Source organism: Lepus europaeus, chromosome 18 (assembly GCF_033115175.1).
Source record: "Lepus europaeus isolate LE1 chromosome 18, mLepTim1.pri, whole genome shotgun sequence".
NCBI lineage: Eukaryota > Metazoa > Chordata > Mammalia > Lagomorpha > Leporidae > Lepus > Lepus europaeus.
In genome coordinates this window covers 42418545-42437389 of record NC_084844.1, presented here as the reverse complement: position 1 = coordinate 42437389, position 18845 = coordinate 42418545, and the positions used below count along the sequence as shown (strand labels likewise).

General features: G+C 40.5%; 1 protein-coding gene across 2 annotated transcripts in view; it reads left to right on the top strand.

The window, feature by feature from the left end:
• Nucleotides 1-18845, top strand: part of NF1 (neurofibromin 1) — a 291063-nt gene that overhangs the window by 150001 nt on the left and 122217 nt on the right. For both annotated transcript variants that reach the window (XM_062175267.1, XM_062175266.1), the window contains exons 24-30: nt 198-281; nt 1425-1541; nt 2187-2368; nt 2488-2699; nt 5352-5513; nt 5657-5760; nt 16636-16771. In XM_062175267.1, coding sequence (XP_062031251.1) covers nt 198-281; nt 1425-1541; nt 2187-2368; nt 2488-2699; nt 5352-5513; nt 5657-5760; nt 16636-16771 — 997 coding nt within the window. The remainder of the gene's footprint in view (nt 1-197; nt 282-1424; nt 1542-2186; nt 2369-2487; nt 2700-5351; nt 5514-5656; nt 5761-16635; nt 16772-18845) is intronic.

Below are 18845 nucleotides of genomic sequence, written 5' to 3'. Positions count from 1 at the left end.
AGTTCCAGACATTGCAGGTATTTGGGAAGTAGCTAGCAGATGGAAGCTTGCTCTAACTGCTTTCTCTCTGCTTCTCAAATAAGTAAATATTTTTAAAAGATGCAAATAAGATATATTCTATGACTAAAAGGGTATGTGTGTGTAACTACAAGAGAATTATTTGCTTTTTAAATTTTTTTTCCTCCACCATTCTATAGGAATAAGATGGTAGAATACCTGACAGACTGGGTTATGGGAACATCAAACCAAGCAGCAGATGATGATGTAAAATGTCTTACAAGGTAAAAAAAAAAAAAAAAAAAAAAAGCAGAGTACGAATGACCTTTAAATATTAGCATGTTTTACTCCAAGCTGTAGAACTACTTCATAATAGCTATTACACGTTTATTTCATGTGCATTTTTGTTTTTTGGTATGTCAAGCTTTTATGTTTGAAATAGGTAAAGATATTCTTTACGGTTTTTTTTGCTGAAAGACATTGAATACAAACAAATGTAAAAGAGTGTTTTATTTGGAAAGTTAGTATTAATTGATGTAGGAAGTGTGTAGTCATTGAGGAGATACATAAAGCCTTAGATTGTGTTTTATGTTGAGATGGTCTGTTAGTTATCTTTTAGTCACTGTGGTCGATATCTGAGAGGAACTGCTCAGGAAGAAAGAAGGCTTGTTCGGGCTCGTGGTTCTGGAGGTGTACAGTCTAAGGTCGGATGGTCCCATTGGCCTGGCGTCTGATGAGGGGCTTGGGAAAGATCACATGGCAAGTCAGGAGGCAGAGGGAGCACACACCAGTCCATGTGTGTGTGATCTCTGTGAAGCCACCATGATTCAGTCATGGGGGCTCTATCCCAGCAGCCGCAGTCAGTCTGGTCACTTCCCAACAGCTCCATCTTTAGACACTATATTTGGATTAAATACCTACCCTCAATCCATTAAGAGTAATTCATTAACCTGAGACTTTGGGGACCAGGCCTTTAACACACAGCCTTCTGGGACACCTACACTATTACCCAAACCATAACAAATAGGTTATTTGAGAAATTTAATTTTATTGAGTGTGTCTAAGAAGTAATTGCTTAAGTTTGCTTTAATGATGTTTACTGACCCATATCAGAAAGTGATTAAACACTGTTTAGTTAACTATTCATCTGCGTTTCTTTGGTCAGGCTTGATTTTACAGTGCATACTTAAGATTTAAGGTAGTTACTTTGCCTAGATTCCTTTTTCTAGTTACCATCTTTTCCCTGATTTGTAAGTTTTTGCAATCTGATTTTCATTCTGAAACTCAAATTATTTAGGTTGTGCTAGTACTTTTGTTTAATGAAATAAGTAGTCTGTAAAATTTGTGTCTCTTAGTAAGAGGTTGACTTGAGAGGAAAGTGGAGTCAAAGAATCTGAAAGATGGTCTCTAAATTTGTTTTGCTTCAGAGATTTGGACCAGGCAAGCATGGAAGCAGTAGTTTCACTCCTGGCTGGTCTTCCGCTGCAGCCTGAGGAAGGAGATGGTGTGGAACTGATGGAAGCCAAATCACAGTTATTTCTTAAGTAAATTTCAGCCACTCAAAAACAAGCACAAAGCAAATGAACCCCCTCCCATCCCCCACACATGCATGAATGAAGTGTAACCAGAGTGTCAGATGATACTGAGAGAATGGACCCGATCGCTTTGCTGTTATGGCCGGCGGCTGGTGTCTGATAAAATAAACTATACTTGTGAAGAAATATTCCCCATGTCAGGAATGGGACAGGAAAACAATTGTGTTTTGTGGTTTTTTAAAGGAAATTATGTATAAATGAATTTTTCCTTATAATGAAACCCAAATGGCTTCATAAAGTCATTTTAAAATGACATGTCCAAACTGTTGGAACCACTGTTTTATGAGCTAAACATTAAAAGTGACACATTGACCAGGCAATAGTGCATCTACTTGGTGCTCATGTTATGAAATGTATACTAGACTTTGTCAGGATAAAATCAGATTCACCAGAGCAACTTCATAATGAGCCCCCTTGGCTGATTACCCCAAAACTGAAGAGAGAGAGAGAGAGAGATACATACATACATATATACATACATACATACATCACGTGGGCTGCTTATGTGGGACATGTGATTATTTCAGTATGTCTGATTAGCTTTCTTGTTGATGTTGCTTTCACTGTGTAAGGGTCAGTCTTTGTGTCTCCCAGGTACTTCACGTTATTTATGAACCTTCTGAATGACTGTAGTGAAGTTGAAGATGAAAATGCACAGACAGGTGGCAGGAAGCGTGGCATGTCTCGGAGGCTGGCATCACTGAGGCACTGTACAGTTCTTGCGATGTCGAACTTGCTCAATGCTAATGTGGACAGTGGCCTCATGCACTCCATAGGTGAGGTCAAATGAAAACTTCATGGAAAAATGTAACACCGGGGTCATCAGCATGTAAGACAAGCAAAAAATTCTTGAGCAAGACCATGTCAGTAAATTTTATCTATCTGTCCGTATCAGGTTTAGGTTATCACAAGGATCTCCAGACGAGAGCTACATTTATGGAAGTTCTGACAAAAATCCTTCAACAAGGCACAGAGTTTAATACCCTTGCAGAAACGGTGCTGGCAGATCGGTTTGAGAGACTAGTGGAGTTGGTCACGATGATGGGTGATCAGGGAGAGCTCCCCATAGCTATGGCCCTGGCCAATGTGGTCCCTTGTTCGCAGTGGGTAAGTTTACTGAGTTAGTGGGGAACAAGAGTGCTTGGCACACACTTAATATTTCCAGATATATTTGTTCAATAAATGTTTATTGAATGAACTGAGAATGTAGAGCTGGAAGAACCCTCACATATTCAGTTAAGTAGTTTTCATCCATGGGGAAGTAATTGGCCCTTGCTTATGTCTTACCTCATCCAGCCCACTAAAATATTTCACTTAAACACGGACTTTAAAACATTTCAAACCATGGATCTGATCTAGTGTCTTTGTTTACAGGTATTACATAAGGTAATTCAGTAAGCCTAATTTTAGTTGGTTGTTAGTTATTAGAACTGAAATCTCTGCTGTGTGCCTGTTTACCGCCTTTAGTTTGCTGTTTTTTTCTCTATAATGCTATATACGATTGGTTTGTTAGTTCACACATTCTGTTTGTATTTGAAATAGAGATATTGTTTTAAACCTTGGAGACAGATGACTATTTGGCCTCTCTCTTAATTTAATAAAAAAATTTCCTAAAACCACATCATTCTTAATAACATATGCTAAAAAATCGGAAAAGGATTGTTTTCCCTTTCCATGTTAAAAAGCCATTTGGTTAATGTTGTACCAAAAGAGATTTCAGTATAATAAATTATAACTGATAAGATTAGCTGTCACTGCTTGTAGATTTGTTTCTGTTGGAAAGCTGACCCTATTTCTCATACTTAAAGTAAAACTCCAGACTGGACTCTGGCCTGTACCATCTCCTCAGTCTGGGCCCTGCCTCCTTTCTCACATCGTTTTGTGCCACTTCCGTTTTCCCTCACCAAGCTAGAGCCACACTGTTCCTCACACGTGTGAAGCTTGTTTCTTTCTTAGTGCACCCTTGCTTGTAGGCTCTCTGTGATTTTTCTTCTCTGACTGAGCGGATCTCCCCCCAGAGCAGGATTTATAGCATACAGTAGAGACACAGGGCAGCATGGCAGCACTCCAAAACGGAATTGTCTTACACAGTGACATTTTATACCCATTGATTAGTAACACCTCCCAAATTACCGACATCCTCTTACCGCCTCAGATGAGTTCATAAATCTTCATGTGCTTTGAAAATAATTAATACTAAAAATACTTATTTTCTTATAAAAAAGGGATCAGTTAAATCCAAGAAGTTTTAATTCAGTTTCTTTTCTTATAGGCAGTCATTTCTAATGATTTCTGTATTCAATGATTTTATTTTGAGAGGAACTTTATATTACGCCAGGTGTGTTAGACCTGTATCTAAAAGAAAAAAATATACTTTAAATTGTAATTCTATTTTGTAAATATGTTTTTTTTTTAAATCAGTTGCTTAACATTTTCAGAATTTGCAAGGGAAATGACTAGAGTGAAGAAAACATTTAGCACAATAATTAAAAATAGTTTCTATTTTGTAACTGAGTTCTTGCTCATAATTTTACTTTATAATGGAAAATAAGAGTTTTTACATCTGTTAAATATGATTATGTAATTATAAGTAATAGAGCTGAGTGTATTGGATCTTCATAATTCATTGGCTTCTAGACTATTTGTGGTTAGGATTATTAAAAATTTCTTTTTACTCAAATATTGGATTATTGTAATCCTGGTTCTTGGGCAAGAATTAGAGGAGCTATGGGATGTGATCCTGCTCTTTTTTGATTTTATTTTTAAGATTTATTTACGTATTTGAGAGGTAGAGGAAGAGAGAGACAGAAAGGTCTTCCAACTGCTGGTTCACTCCCCAAATGGCCACAATGTCTGGAGCTGGGCTGATCCAAAGCTAGGAATCAGGAGCTTCTTCTGGGTCTCCCACACAGGTGCAGGGGCCCAAGCACTTGGTCCATCTTCCACTGCTTTCCCAAGCCATAGCAGGTAGCTGGATTTGAAGTAGAGCAGCCAGGACTTGTTTTGATGTCAGCACCACAGGTGGAGGCTTAGTCTGCTATGCCCCAGTGCCAGCTCCTCTGCCCTTTTTTTTTATTGCCTGAAGGTTGATGCATCTTTTTATAGTTATCCCTATTCTGTTTCTCCTTGTAGCTTGGTTAAACTGGGATTTCCTATCAAGTCATTTTTCTTGAGTGTATCAAGAGCTACTATAGGGAATTAGAAGGGCTATTGATTGAATAATGGATGATGCTTCTAGCCCATACCCCGTTTGTATATAAATCTGGCTGATCTATTGAGTTCTGAATGCCCAGATCTTTTTCCTCCTGATTTCTTGAAAGTCTTGTGTTGCCATTTTCGTTGTTTTTCTGCCTGGTGTATGTTGAGCATTTGCTGAGTTCCCCTGACTGTGTCAGGAGAGAGTAGAGTTCTGGCCACCAAAGTTTTGTTTCTGCTCAGCGATTTTCTAAGAAAATGAACTGTGTATGCGTAGGTACAAATCCAAGTAGAACTCTTTGTTGTCATCTTCTATTTTCTTTCACTTCGTAATACAATTTGAGCCAAATCCTGGCAATTTCTGTAACCATGTGAAGCCTAGGGCTCAATTAACCTTCGCCAGCTAATACTTAGAATTGACAGGAATTGTAGACATATATAAAGTCATCTATCATAGACACAATAGTCATTCACCATTTACCTTGTTCTATTAGATGCTGTTGTCTTCCTGTTAAGGAAAGCAGTGAGATTGTATGTACCAACACAATTTTGTTTTGTTCTCAGGATGAACTAGCTCGAGTTCTGGTTACCCTATTTGATTCTCGGCATTTGCTCTACCAACTGCTCTGGAACATGTTTTCGAAGGAAGTAGAATTAGCAGACTCTATGCAGACTCTCTTCCGAGGCAACAGCTTGGCCAGCAAAATAATGACCTTCTGTTTCAAGGTCTGTATCATTCATTTTATGTGTGCTGAGGCATGTCAAGCCATGATTACATACAGAATGTGCAGAGCAGATTGTCTTCTTAATGCAGGATACATGGAGCAGACATGATATGTTCCTTTTTCTGATTATTTTTCTTTTTTTAGGTATATGGTGCTACCTACCTACAAAAACTCCTGGATCCTTTATTACGAATTGTCATTACATCCTCTGATTGGCAACATGTCAGCTTTGAAGTAGATCCTACCAGGTTTGTCATTTTTTTTTTTTTATTTCACTTGAGTTACACACAGAGAGAAGGAGAGGCAGAGAGAGAGAGGTCTTCCATCTGCTGGTTCACTCCCCAGTTGGCTGCAATGGCCGGAGCTATGCCGATCCGAAGCCAGGAGCCAGGAGCTTCTTCCAGGTCTCCCATAAGGGTGCAGGGGCCAAAATGCTTGGGCCATCTTCCACTGCTTTCTCAGGCCATAGCAGAGAGCTGAATCAGAAGAGGAGCAGCCACGAATCACACCAGCGCCCATATGGGATGCTGGTGCTGCAGATGAAGGCTTAGCCTATTGCACTGCAGTGCCAGCCCCTCTGTCCTTGATTTTTAAAATTAGTTCATAAGTTATACACAAATTCTTTTTTTCAACAACAAAATATTAAAATATTACAAGTATCATTGAAAGCCTCTTCAACTACCACTGCCAGAGTCTGTTACTGGTTTAGCTTGTTCTGTTGTTTTTTTTCATGAATTTACATATGTGTATACAAGGATACTTCAGTAAATTAGAGGAAAAATAGAATTGAATAAATTTATTTTGATGCAAAATTTTGAGATTTGTGCATATGAAAAGTTGTCAGAAGGCTCACAGAAAATGATTTTTTTTTTTTAAAAAGATTTATTTATTTGAGAGGCAGAGTTACAGAGAGAGGGTGGGTGGGGCAGAGAGATCTTCTGCTGGTTTATTCCCCCAAATGGCTGCAACGTTCAGAGCTGAGCTGATCTGAAGCCAGGAGCCAGGAGCTTCTTCTAGGTCTCCCACGTGGGTGTAGGGGCCCAAGCACTTGGGCCATCTTCCACTGCTATCCCATACCACTAGCAGGGAGCTGGATTGGAAGAAGAGAAGCCAGGATATGAACCTGCACCAATGTGGGATGCTGGCACCGCATGCTGAGACTTAACCTCGTATGCCACAGCACCGGCCCCAGAAAATGCATCTTTTAAAGAAACATACATGAGACTCAAAAGATTTTTTTATTTTATAATTTTTTAAAATGTTATCACATTTACCATGAACAGATTTTTAAAAAAGATTTATTTATTTATTTGGAAGTCAGTGTTACACAGAGAGAAGGAGAGGCAGAGAGAGAGAGGGGACTTCCGTCCGCAGGTTCACTCCCCAGTTGGTCGCAACCCCCAGAGCTGTGCCGATCTGAAGCCAGGAGCCAGGAGCTTCCTCCGGGTCTCCCACGTGGGTGCAGGGGCCCAAGGACTTGGGCCATCTTCTACTGCTTTCCCAGGCCATAGCAGAGAGCTGGATCGGAAGTGGAGCAGCCGGGACACAAACCAGTGCCCATGTGGGATGCTGGCACTGTAGGCAGAGGCCTTACCTGCTAGGCCACAGCGCTGGCCCCTAAACATAGATATTTTTACATACACATATATACTTTTTTCTTGAAAATAAAGATTAATGTCAGGGATTCATGACAATGCTCATAATGTGAGAAAGGCAGGTATGATGTCATTTACATGGTATGACTCAGTGAAGCAGTGTTTATAACTAAATACCAGTGATATGACATCCACACAGTTCTTATGCTCTGTTTGTTAACTTCCACAAATAAGAGAAAACATGATATTTTACTTTCTGGGCCTGTCTTATTTTACTTAGCATAATGATCTCCAGTTGTGTCATTCTGTTACAGACGTCAGGATTTCATTCTTTTTTATGGCTGAGTAATATTCCATCATGTATATATTCCACATTTTTTTATCCAGTCATCAATAGACTTGTACCAAAATATTTAGCTTATCTTTTAATTCTTTTTTTTTTTAAAGATTTATTTTATTTATTTGAAGGGGAGCACTACATAGAGAGAGGGAGAGTCACAGAGGGAGATCCTCCATCTGCTGGTTTATTCCCCAAATGGCTACAAAAGCCAGGGTTGGGCCAGGCCAAATCCAGAAGCCTTGACCTGCATCCTGGTCTCCCACATGAATGGCAGGGGAACAAGTACTTTGGCCATCCTCTCTGCCTTCTCAGGAGTATTAGCAGGAGACTGGATCAAAAATGGAGCAGCCATGGCCGGCGCCGTGGCTTACTAGGCTAATCCTCCGCCTGTGGCGCTGGCACACCAGGTTCTAGTCCCAGTCGGGCCGCCGGATTCTGTCCTGGTTGCCCCTCTTCCAGGCCAGCTCTCTGCTGTGGCCAGGGAGTACAGTGGAGGATGGCCCAAGTGCTTGGACCCTGCACCCGCATAGGAGACCAGGAGAAGCACCTGGCTCCTGGCTTCGGATCAGCGCTGTGCACCGGCTGCAGTGCGCCGGCCGCAGCGGCCATTGAGGGTGAACCAATGGTAAAGGAAGATCTTTGTCTCTCTCTCACTGTCCACTCTGCCTGTCAAAAACAAAAAACAAAAACAAAACAAACAAACAAAAAGGAGCAGCCAGAACTTGACCTGCACTCAGGAGATACCAGTGTTGCTGGTGACAGCTTAACCTTCTGCACAACACTGACAGCCCCAGTTCCATTTTCCATGACCATTTTGAAGTACCCTCACGTGTAATTGTAGAAAATATGTATTGCAATGTGAATGCTTAATATAAATGGTAATATTATATACATGGTTTTTCAGTTTGATTTTTTTAAAAACTTACATATATGTCTTGAATTTTTATGTCAAGATATAAAGATGAATTTCATTTCATACCGCTGCATCATTTCATATAATTTGGCTATACCATAACTCATGTATGTATTCATATTTATTCATATTCATAATTTGATGTTTTTGGTAACATCCTGATTACTATCTCATCATTATCTTTTCATTTCTCTTTTTTTAAAGACTGGTTTTATTTATTAGAAATGCAGAGTTACAGGGAGGGAGAGGGAAATAGAGAGCCCTTCGATCTGCTGGGTCACTCCCCAGATGGTAGTAGCAGCCAGGCTAGGCCAGACTGAAGCCAGATGCCAGAAGCTTCTTCTGAGTCTCTCATGTGGAGGCAGGGGTGCTTGGGCCATCTTCTGCTGCTTTTCCAGGCTGTTAGAAGGGAGCTGGATTGGATATGGAGCAGCCAGGACTCAAACGGGTGCCCACATGAGATGCTGGTGTTTTGCAGACTGGCTTTAACCTGCTGTGTCACAATGGCAGCCCCTGTCTTTTCAGGTTGAAACTATTTGCTGTAAGAATTAGTGTTCTAAAATGTAAACCTTTTTGTTACTTGCTGGAAACCATCAGTGATCTTTTGACAGCAAGATAAAGTAGAATTGATTGCTTTGCAATCTGGCAGTAACTCGTCATCACCTCTTGTCATTCTTTCCTGTATACTCTGTACTATAAGCTCAAGTGAAATATATACAAGTTACACATTTTTAAGTGGCCTGGCACGTGGGGTTTGTTAGGATTGGAGATGCCCCTAATAACTAATACCCCTTTTCCCTGCACCAATTCAGAATCAAGAGAGGGAGGTGTGGGCTGCGAGAGAAGCACTGAGAAATCAGAGATCACCTTTATTTCTCATGCAAATGATTGGAAGTGTGGGTTTAGATACTGCAGGTGGGTAGGCTTTCTCATACTGTCCTTGGGATTCGGCTCATCTTCCTTACAGTTGTGGGATGACCACAGGGTCCCCCACTGGGAGCTGGCAAGCTCTTCGCCACACAGAGCCAGGCAGACACGTAGACTGGAGAGAAGCAGCACTGAGCATGCTTAGCTCTTTTCTTCCCTAACTCACCTTGCATCCTGTAGTGAGGAGGGACTTAAGAGACAGGAAAGAGCTCCAGGGATAATTCAGAGTACAGTTTAAACCACTGGCTCTGGCAAACTTTCTCTGGCATTCACTGAGCACAACCCTCTCACCCACCCACACACTATGTGCAAGCAAAGAAATAATCTTTTTTTCTATGTTCCATTATCATTGTAAGACTGCTCTGCTTCCTAGCCAGCTCACTGCTGACGGCCAAGTCCCTCGGCCCCTGCCACCCAAGTGGGAGACCCAGATGAGACTCCTGGCCCGTGGCTTTGGCCTGGCCCAGCACTGGCCATTGCGGCCATGTGGAGGGTAAACCAGCAGATAGAAGACTTCTCTTTCTCTGTCTCTCTCTCTCCCTTAATCTCTATGTAACTCTTTGAAATAAATAAATCTTTTTAAAAAAAAACTTGTATAAATTTATTTTATGAATTTATTTCCCCAGTAGACTGTTGGCTCTTAGACATTTTGTAAATCTTTGTTACTATATTGTTCCATGAATATTAGCATGGTATCTGACTTATTTAATATTTTATAAATAGTTGTTAAATGAATGAATTTCAACTGATTATCTGATGCTTGCTTTTTCTAAGCTACATGTTTACATACTCTTGTCTGCCTTTCCATTAGGACTTTAAAATTATTTTTTAACTTTCTGAATACCTCTAGGTAGTTGTTCTTCCTAAATTATGATTATTTAGCTACTTTGTTTTAATTGGTAGCTTTGGTTCTATCTTTGCTGAAGCATCAACTGTAATATTCAATCAAAACTCCAGTACTAAATTAGCCAAGTTTTGTTAAAATAATTAAATAGTAAAAATACACAGCTTAAAAGTAATGTTCTTTTAAAGCTATCCTTCTATTTTGTTGCAATTAAGCAGTTTCGCTTGGTGGGGCGGGGTGGTGGTGAGGAGAAACAATTTCTCATGCCTACTTTATCCCTTCATTTTCAAGGATACAATACACTATTAGTAACCATGGTCACCATGCAGTACAGCAGCTCTCCAGAGCTACATATTTATCCTAACTGTAACTTTGTACCCTTTGACCAACCTTTCTCCATTCCTCTCATCCCCCTACCCTCCAGCAACCACCATCTGCTGCTGTGAGTGCAACTCTTTTTAGATACCACAGATTACATGGGATCAGCAGTGTTTGTTTTTGTGTGCCTGGCTTATTTCACTTAACATAATGTCTTCCAGGTTGATTTGTATTATCACAAATGATATGATTTATACACAATTCTACATTTCCTTTATTTATCCATCAGTGGATTCTGCTTCTTGGCTATTATGCACAATGGCACAATTAACATGGTTATGCAGATACATTCTTTGCATACTGATTTCATTCCCATTGGATAGATACCCATAAGTGGGATTGCTGAATCGTATGTTAGCTTTTTTTATGTTTTTTAGCAACCTCATGGTATTTTCCATAATGGCTGTGCTACATTTCCAACAGTGTATAAGGGTTTGCTTTTTTCCCTCACCAACACTTGTTTTCTTTTATCTTTTTTTTTTTTTTAAGATTTTTATTTATTTATTTGACAGGTAGAGTTACAGACAGTGAGAGAGAGACAGAGAGAGAAAGGTCTTCCTTCCGTTGGTTCACTCCCCAAATGGCCACAATGGCCAGAGCTACGCCAATCCGAAGCCAGGAGCCAGGTGCCTCCTCCTGGTCTCCCATGTGGGTGCAGGGGCCCAAGCACTTGGGCCAGCGCCACAGGTGGAGGATTAATGTAGTGAACCACGGTGCTGGCCACTTATCTTTTTCGATAATAGTCATTATAACAGGTGTGAGGTGATATTTCATTGTAGTTTGAATTTGCTTTAAGTTCATCAGCTCCAGCTCCCTTTAACCTCCCTGTTTCACTTAAGGACAGGAGTGAAAAAGACTAAGGAACTTTTCAGGAAGTCAGATTTCAGCAGGGTCTTTGGCGCAGTACAACATAGGAGATCTAATCAGGTTACGAGATATGAAAAGTCTGAAAAGTTTATGGAAAGTGTATGTTATAAAGAAGCTATACATGGACTTCAAAACCTTTTTCCACAAAAATGAACTTATCTTTCAATTGTATTTTTCTACAAGCTTTTTGAAGTCCCTGCATATTTCCCTTCCCTAGTACTGCACTGTCTTGTCAAGAGGGCTTCAGTTTACTGATTGTGGATTGCGTCTGAGAGACCTGCAACACAGACACTCTAGCTAAGAAGTTTCCAATGAAACCCAGAGTCAAGACACGCACACACACAGGAGAGAGAGACAAAAAGGTCAAATGGACACCCACAGCTAACAGATGTTAAATACAGCTCGACTCCTTGGCATGTTAATGTGAAACTTCACACTACAAGTCTATTTCTTTCTTCCTATTACTCAATGCATCTTTTTTTTCAAAAGAGATTTATTTATTTATTTACTTGAAAGACAGAGTTAAAGAGAAAGGGGGAGAGACACAGACAGATCTTCCATCTGTTGGTTCACTCCCCAAATGGCCACAACAGCCAGGACTCGGCCAGGCTGAAACCACAAGTCTGGAACTACATCTGGATCTCTCACATGAGTGGTGAGGGGCCCAAGCACTTGGGCCATCTTCTGCTGCTTTTCCCAGGCTGTTAGTAGGAAGCTGGATGGAAGTGAAGGACCCGGGACTCAAACTGACACCTGCATGAGATGCTGGCATTGCAGGTGGCAGCTTAACCCACTGCACCACAATGCCAATGCCATTGTCTGACTTCCACAAAAAATTACAAGATGTATTAACAGATAAGAAAAAAATCACGGTCTGAAGAGACAAAGCGTTAGAATGCAACTCAGTTGTGGAAGAGATTTTGGAATTGTCATATTGGGATTTAAAATAACTATGATTAATATGCTAAGGACTCTAATGAAAAAGGCATTAAGAACAGATGCATGAAGTAAGCTGACAGAAGCTGTAAAGAAACACTCAAAAAATTTTGGAAATTAGAAATGCTGTAACAGAAAGAATGCCTTTAAGTGGCTCATCAGTGTGCCGGGTATCAACTAAAGAAACAGTGAACTTGAAATATAAAGAAAAAGACAAAAACTAAATGCAAAAGAAAAATACTTCTCCTTAAAAAATTGGTGTGAAATAGTAAAAATCGGCCAGCGCCACTGCTCACTAGGCTAATCCTCCGCCTGTGGCACCAGCACCCCAGGTTCTGGTCCTGGTCGGGGCACCGGATTCTGTCCCGGTTGCCCCTCTTCCTGTCCAACTCTCTGCTGTGGCCCGGGAGTGCAGTGGAGGATGACCCAGGTCCTTGGGCCCTGCACCCGCATGGGAGACCAGGAGAGGCACCTGGCTCCTGGCTTCGGATCAGCATGGTGCGCCGGCTGCAGCGGCCATTGGAGGGTGAACCAATGGCAAAAAGGAAGACCTTTCTCTCTGTCTCTCTCTCACTGTCCACTCTGCCTGTCAAAAAAAAAAAAATAGTAAAAATCAATGCTTAGGGGGAAATGTATAGCATTAAATGTAAAAGAAAGAAGAAAATTTAAAGTCTAAGCTCTCAATTTAGGAAACTAGAGAAATAAGAGCAATACGATGTTACACAAGTTGAAGGAAGACAATAAGAAGCAGAACAGAGGTGTAGGTGGTTAGCCTAGTGGTTGAGACCCGAATCCTGTATCAGCGCACCTTTGCTCAGTACCTGCTGCAGCTCCTCACTCCAGCTTTGTGCTAGTGCAGACCTTGGGAGGCAGTGGTTATGGCTCAAGTGGTTGGGATCTGCCACCCACATGAGAGACCTGGATTGACTTCCTGGTTCCTGACTTCAGCCTGGTCTAGCTCCAGCCATTGGGGGCATTTGTAGAGTAAACCAGCACATGGGATCAATCAATCAATCTCTCTCTTTCTCTCTCTCTCTCTGCCTCTCAAGGAAATAAACAAACTTTTTTTTTTTTAATTTAAAAAAAGGAGCAGAAATCAATGAAATGAAAGATAGCAGAAAAACAAAAATCGGACCAGCAGTTATTTTTTTGAAAATCAGAGTGAAAAGTTTTATACACATGAACACTTAATTAAACCCAAAACTTCATTGTAGTTCAGAATTAGTAGAACAACCAGGAGGTCACCACTGGCATTTGTGTGGGAGGCAGGAGAGCACTGTGGCAAGGTGTTGTGATAGAGGAACACCTGAAAGACAGCAGTATCCCTGCTGCTGTGCTGACTCAAGAAAAACACAGGAGTTCCTACAAAGTACACAAGAATTTTGAAGGTCCTGAGAATCTCTTTGAACCTTTTTTGAGGAATTTTTGGTCTTTTTATTCATGCTCCCAAACTCCTCAGCTGTCTCTAAGGTTTGGGATCAGTATTGTAGCATCTCAGTCTGTTCCCATTGCCTGTAACTCCTGTTATCTCGGCTAGTCTTTTTCCAGTTGGCCACATACACCACCTCCATTCTTCTCAGACATGATGAAGGGCTTGTCTGCTCTTTTTTTTTTTTTTTTAAAGACTTATTTATTTGAAAAGTAGAGTTACAGAGACAGATTGAGAGAGAGATTTACATCCGCTGAATCACTCCCCAAATGGCCACAAAGGTAGGAGCTGGGCCAGCAGAAGCTAGGAGCCAGAAACTCCCACATGGGTGCCAGGGGCCCAAGCACTTGAGCTGTCTGCCACTGCTGTCACATTAGCAGGGAGCTGGATCAGAAGTGGAGCAGCCAGGACTCAAACCAGTGCTCATATAGGATGTTCATATACGATGCCAGCCCCCTCTACTTTTTTTAATTTTTCTCAGTAAAGGAAAAAAAGTTTTTTTTCTGTAGTTAGATTCAAAACAGTCTCCAGGTATTTGGACTTTCTCCCCTTCCACATCAAGCCATGTTCCCCTGGAGAGGACATCAGAGCCAACACTGAGGAGTTCAAGTAAACCAGCACTCTAATGAGGGAATGTGATAACAAGGACGAGTCGGTATGGGTACTTAGGGATGTTTTGGGATGAACAGCAGGATTGAGGCAGGTCTGGTGCACACCAGAGGAGTTATGCATTTTAGGACTCCATTGGAATGGCCAGGTCAGGAGGCACAGTGGTCATTTCATCATTCCTCATACCTTGCAAGCTTTCGTTAGATGTAGAGAAGTGTTCTCTCGGGCAAATTTCAGTTCATGACATGGTGTCTGTGTGGTAGTTTACTCCTGTCAGTAAAATCTGTAAGACTCAGGTAACGATTCACTCTCTTTTTGACCATTCTGTAGCCATTTTGATTTTTATGTTACCAGTAATAAACATTTATTGGAATAAATTGAGTATCCACCCTGCCTACTCCTTTTTCTGAAATACCCTAAAATCTTTTTGTCTATGCAAATTCTATCCCTCCTTTGGGACTCAACTCTTCTATGCAGTCTTCCCTGCTTTGTAGTCCATATCGATTTCTGAACTCTTGCTGTGTTCACATGCTGTACCACACAGTGAGCTACAAGGAATCTGGAGTGATGACTTGAGTATCCAAAGCACTTAGATAATATGTGAATTAGTAGAAGAGAGAATTACTAGTTAAGATATTGAAAACTTACTCCATATGTGCCTTGAGTAAATACTTGTCTGTTGTTCTGGGGTTCAAAGAGACAAAGATAAATATGTCCTTGAAGGAGCATCAGTTGAGTAGAAAAGATAAAACATATATAGCTAAGGAATGTGTTTTGGGAGTTCAGTTTAAGTAAAATTTAGTCCCCATAAAGTAGCCATTGTTCTTCCTGTCTTACTGATGAGAAAAACGGAGGCTCAGAGAAGTTGAAGATTGTGACCAGGCTCGTAATGATCAATAACTGCTAGAGGTGAAATTTAAACTTAGTATGTCTGCCATTAGAACATTTGTCTTTGGTCACAATGCCAGGAATTTAGAAGTCGTACTGGTAAGAATTGCCTACATTGATTGGATGTAGGGAATGATGAAATAGAGCAGGAAAACTGACAGCAGAGACAGCTTGGGTAACTTGACTCAGTGACGGTGCCGTGCCATTGACAATGTGGAGAACACAAGACAGGATGCAAGAGTGCAGGAAAAATCTATTAATTTGGGGCACACTAACTTTTAGGTAGCACGAGTCGGGCATCTGACAGTGAGGAATGTCTGGCTGGAAGTAAAAGGCGTTTCAGGAGAGGGAAACCTGAATCGCTGCCATGTAGATGAAAGCATGTCTGACTTTACTAGGAATCGTGCACAGAGAAGTTAGAAGCATGAGATGCCCTTTCCTGCCAGCTAGCTTGGTACCAGTTAAGCATCCCTATTCTGAGTATCTGAAATGTTCCAGAATTTGAAACATTTGGAGTTCTGACATGCAACTATTCCAAAATCTGAAAAAAAAAAAAAAATCCCAAATCTGAAAAGCTTCTGGTTCCAAAATTTCAGAGAAGGGATAGTCAGCCTGGATACTAAGTTCGTGAATACATAGGAAAATACAAATTCTTATACACTGTTGGGTAGAGAGCTGTTTGACAATATCTAACATTAAATATCCAGAAGCTCACAAATTCTGCTTTTAGGAAGATGTCCTAGAGAAACTCTTGTGTTTGTGCAAGAATGTTCTTGATCACAGTATCTGTAGAAGCAAAAATTTTAAATGTTCATTTGTAGGAGAACAGATAGATCTTATTATGCAGTCAGGTGAATGAACTAGATCTTCTCAACTTGGGTACTCCTAAAACATAGTTTAGAGCGAAAGGTCAAAGTTGCATTTTGTTCTCATTGATGAGAAATTTCAAAACCCACATAATTCAAGCATATGTTAATGTTTTTAGATGGGCATGTTCCTACAGAGGAATATGGATTGGAAGACTGCTTGCTGTTCTTGTTTTGTCTGTCCCCTTCCCTCCATTTTTAGCTCAGGTATTTGCAGCAGATATGGAATTAAAAAAAAAAAAAAATAGACAAAACCGTGGTATTCCCGCACCTGGTAAAATTTAAAATAATCCCTAATACAATATACAAGAGCAGTTTTGTATTAAATTCTTTGAATACCTTAACATTTGGGTTTTTTTTTTTTTTTTTTTTTTGGTATGTTTTTTGTTTTTACAGTTTTTTTGTTCAAATCAAGATGGAAGGTCCACACAATGCATTTGGTTTCTTGCCTCTTAAGTCTTTTGAGGGATTTGGTTTGTTTTAAACAAAAATGTTTTGATTTCACGTCATTGTTTGGTTTTTTTTTCCTAGATTGGAACCATCAGAGAGCCTTGAGGAAAACCAGCGAAACCTCCTTCAGATGACGGAGAAGTTCTTCCACGCCATCATCAGCTCCTCCTCAGAGTTCCCCCCTCAACTTCGCAGTGTGTGCCACTGTTTATACCAGGTATGCACAGTCCGAGATCCCCAGTACTCCTCCAAAGCTCAAGTATTGCTCTTCCCAGGGAGGATTTAGCTGCTGACAGCATGTGGGTGACTATAATAGTTAATTTGGGTGAATAACATATTAAGAATTGTTGTTGGAGTTGGCTCAGAAGGAAACTTAAATATGGCTTAGGAGACCCTCTGAAGTCCTTTAAAAAATACTTTAAAATGTTAAATTTTTCGTTTGTTGGGAGCAAGCTCGAAGTGTAATGTATCTACTCTGTATGATGGATGTGGCTGAAATGAGATATGTTATGGAATTTGTTGTCATTGTCATCTTTTGCCTAAATTTCTTCTCGACCTTTCACACGTTAGGAGATAGGCTGTGTGCCCTGCTTTCTGCATGTGAAGTGTTTGCTCTGTAATTTTGGCTTCTTCATTAAAATGTAACAGTTTGTGTCAGGTTTTTCCAGAATAAGACTGTTTATTTTATATTGAATGCTACTTTTAAGATATAATGTATCATCATTCAGACCAAATTATTAGACTAACACTAGCATTGCAAGTAATGCTTTTGAGTTCCAGTGCCCATGGTCTGTCGCTTCTGTTGAGGGAATTAGGTCTGTGTTCTTCTATTGCTTCTCTATTTTTTTGAATTGAATGTGCAGTTTTAGAATATATACTTGTTCCAAGGGAGGTCTTAAAAATTCACAGTAGCCTTTTGTAAACTGTACTTCTGGAAGAAACATTAGTGGATCTGGGGTTGGGGACACGGTGGTTATAGGGCAAGCCCTTAGACTTTTACCAAGACTCAGGCCTTTGTGTATCTCTCTCTTTGCAGAGTCACCCTCCACCATTTGTCTTTTTAGCACACGGCTTCAGTTGCTTAGAGACTTTGACAGCGTCAGTGAATTCACCATTTTAAAAAAGCTGTTTGAGGATGCTCTGTGTGAATTTTTTCCTCATTGCTATTTTTAAAGATGTATCTGCTGTGTCTCTAAAAATTTTCTCCACAATATGCGCAGATGATAAAGCATACTTAGCATTAAGTCTTAGTATATCATGATTTCCCTGCCTTTTCATAAAAGCTCAAGGATGCTTTGGAAAGCCTGGAATGTTTTATTCAGCTCATGAAATCCGAGGCTAGAGGGCGGTTTAGTTACAACATCAAACTTACTACAGTTTTACTACTTTCTTTAAAGCTTGGGCCTTATTTAAGTTTCTCTTTCAACATAATGCAGCAGATTTTTTTGTTTTTGAAACTAGGCAGACAGAAAATATCAACATATATTAAAAATGTTTTGGGACAGTGTCTTGCTTGACCTAATAGTAACTGTTTTCAGAGAGCAAATGAGATTCGAAAATGTCCATGGCTTTGATGTTGGCTGGGTCAAAGTGAAGGGAGATGGTTACGTGGTTATATGATTATGTGGCCTAGGAGACTTTGAGAAAAATTCTTCATGTGTTTCTTATCCTAAATGAAAAATCATAGCATCAACATAGTTGGAGGTCAGTTTGAAACCATTTCTGATCATATAAAAGGAATAGGGCTTGGCACTTAATAAGTACTTAGGAAATATTTAATGATAGAATAAATTCCCTCATCCCTCTCACCCAAGTGAACAAGAGTTTTGTCAGCTTTCTTAGGAGAGAAAAGGAAATTGTGAAAATAGAGTCAGGTAATAATTGTTGTGTTTTTTAGAGCACTTCAGAATAAACTATCTTAACAACAGACTTGAACTACTGTATGAAAATTTCACCTAGAATTATTATTCTCTCTTTTTTAATTTTATTTTTTGACAGGCAGAGTAGACAGAGAGAGAGACAGAGAAAGGTCTTCCTTTGCCGTTGGTTCACCCTCCAATGGCTGCCGCGGCCGGTGCACTGCAGCCGGTGCACCGCGCTGATCCGATGGCAGGAGCCAGGTGCTTCTCCTGGTCTCCCATGGGGTGCAGGGCCCAAGCACTTGGGCCATCCTCCACTGCACTCCCGGGCCACAGCAGAGAGCTGGCCTGGAAGAGGGGCAACCAGAACAGAATCCGGCGCCCCGACCGGGACTAGACTAGAACCCAGTGTGCCGGCGCGCTGCTAGGTAG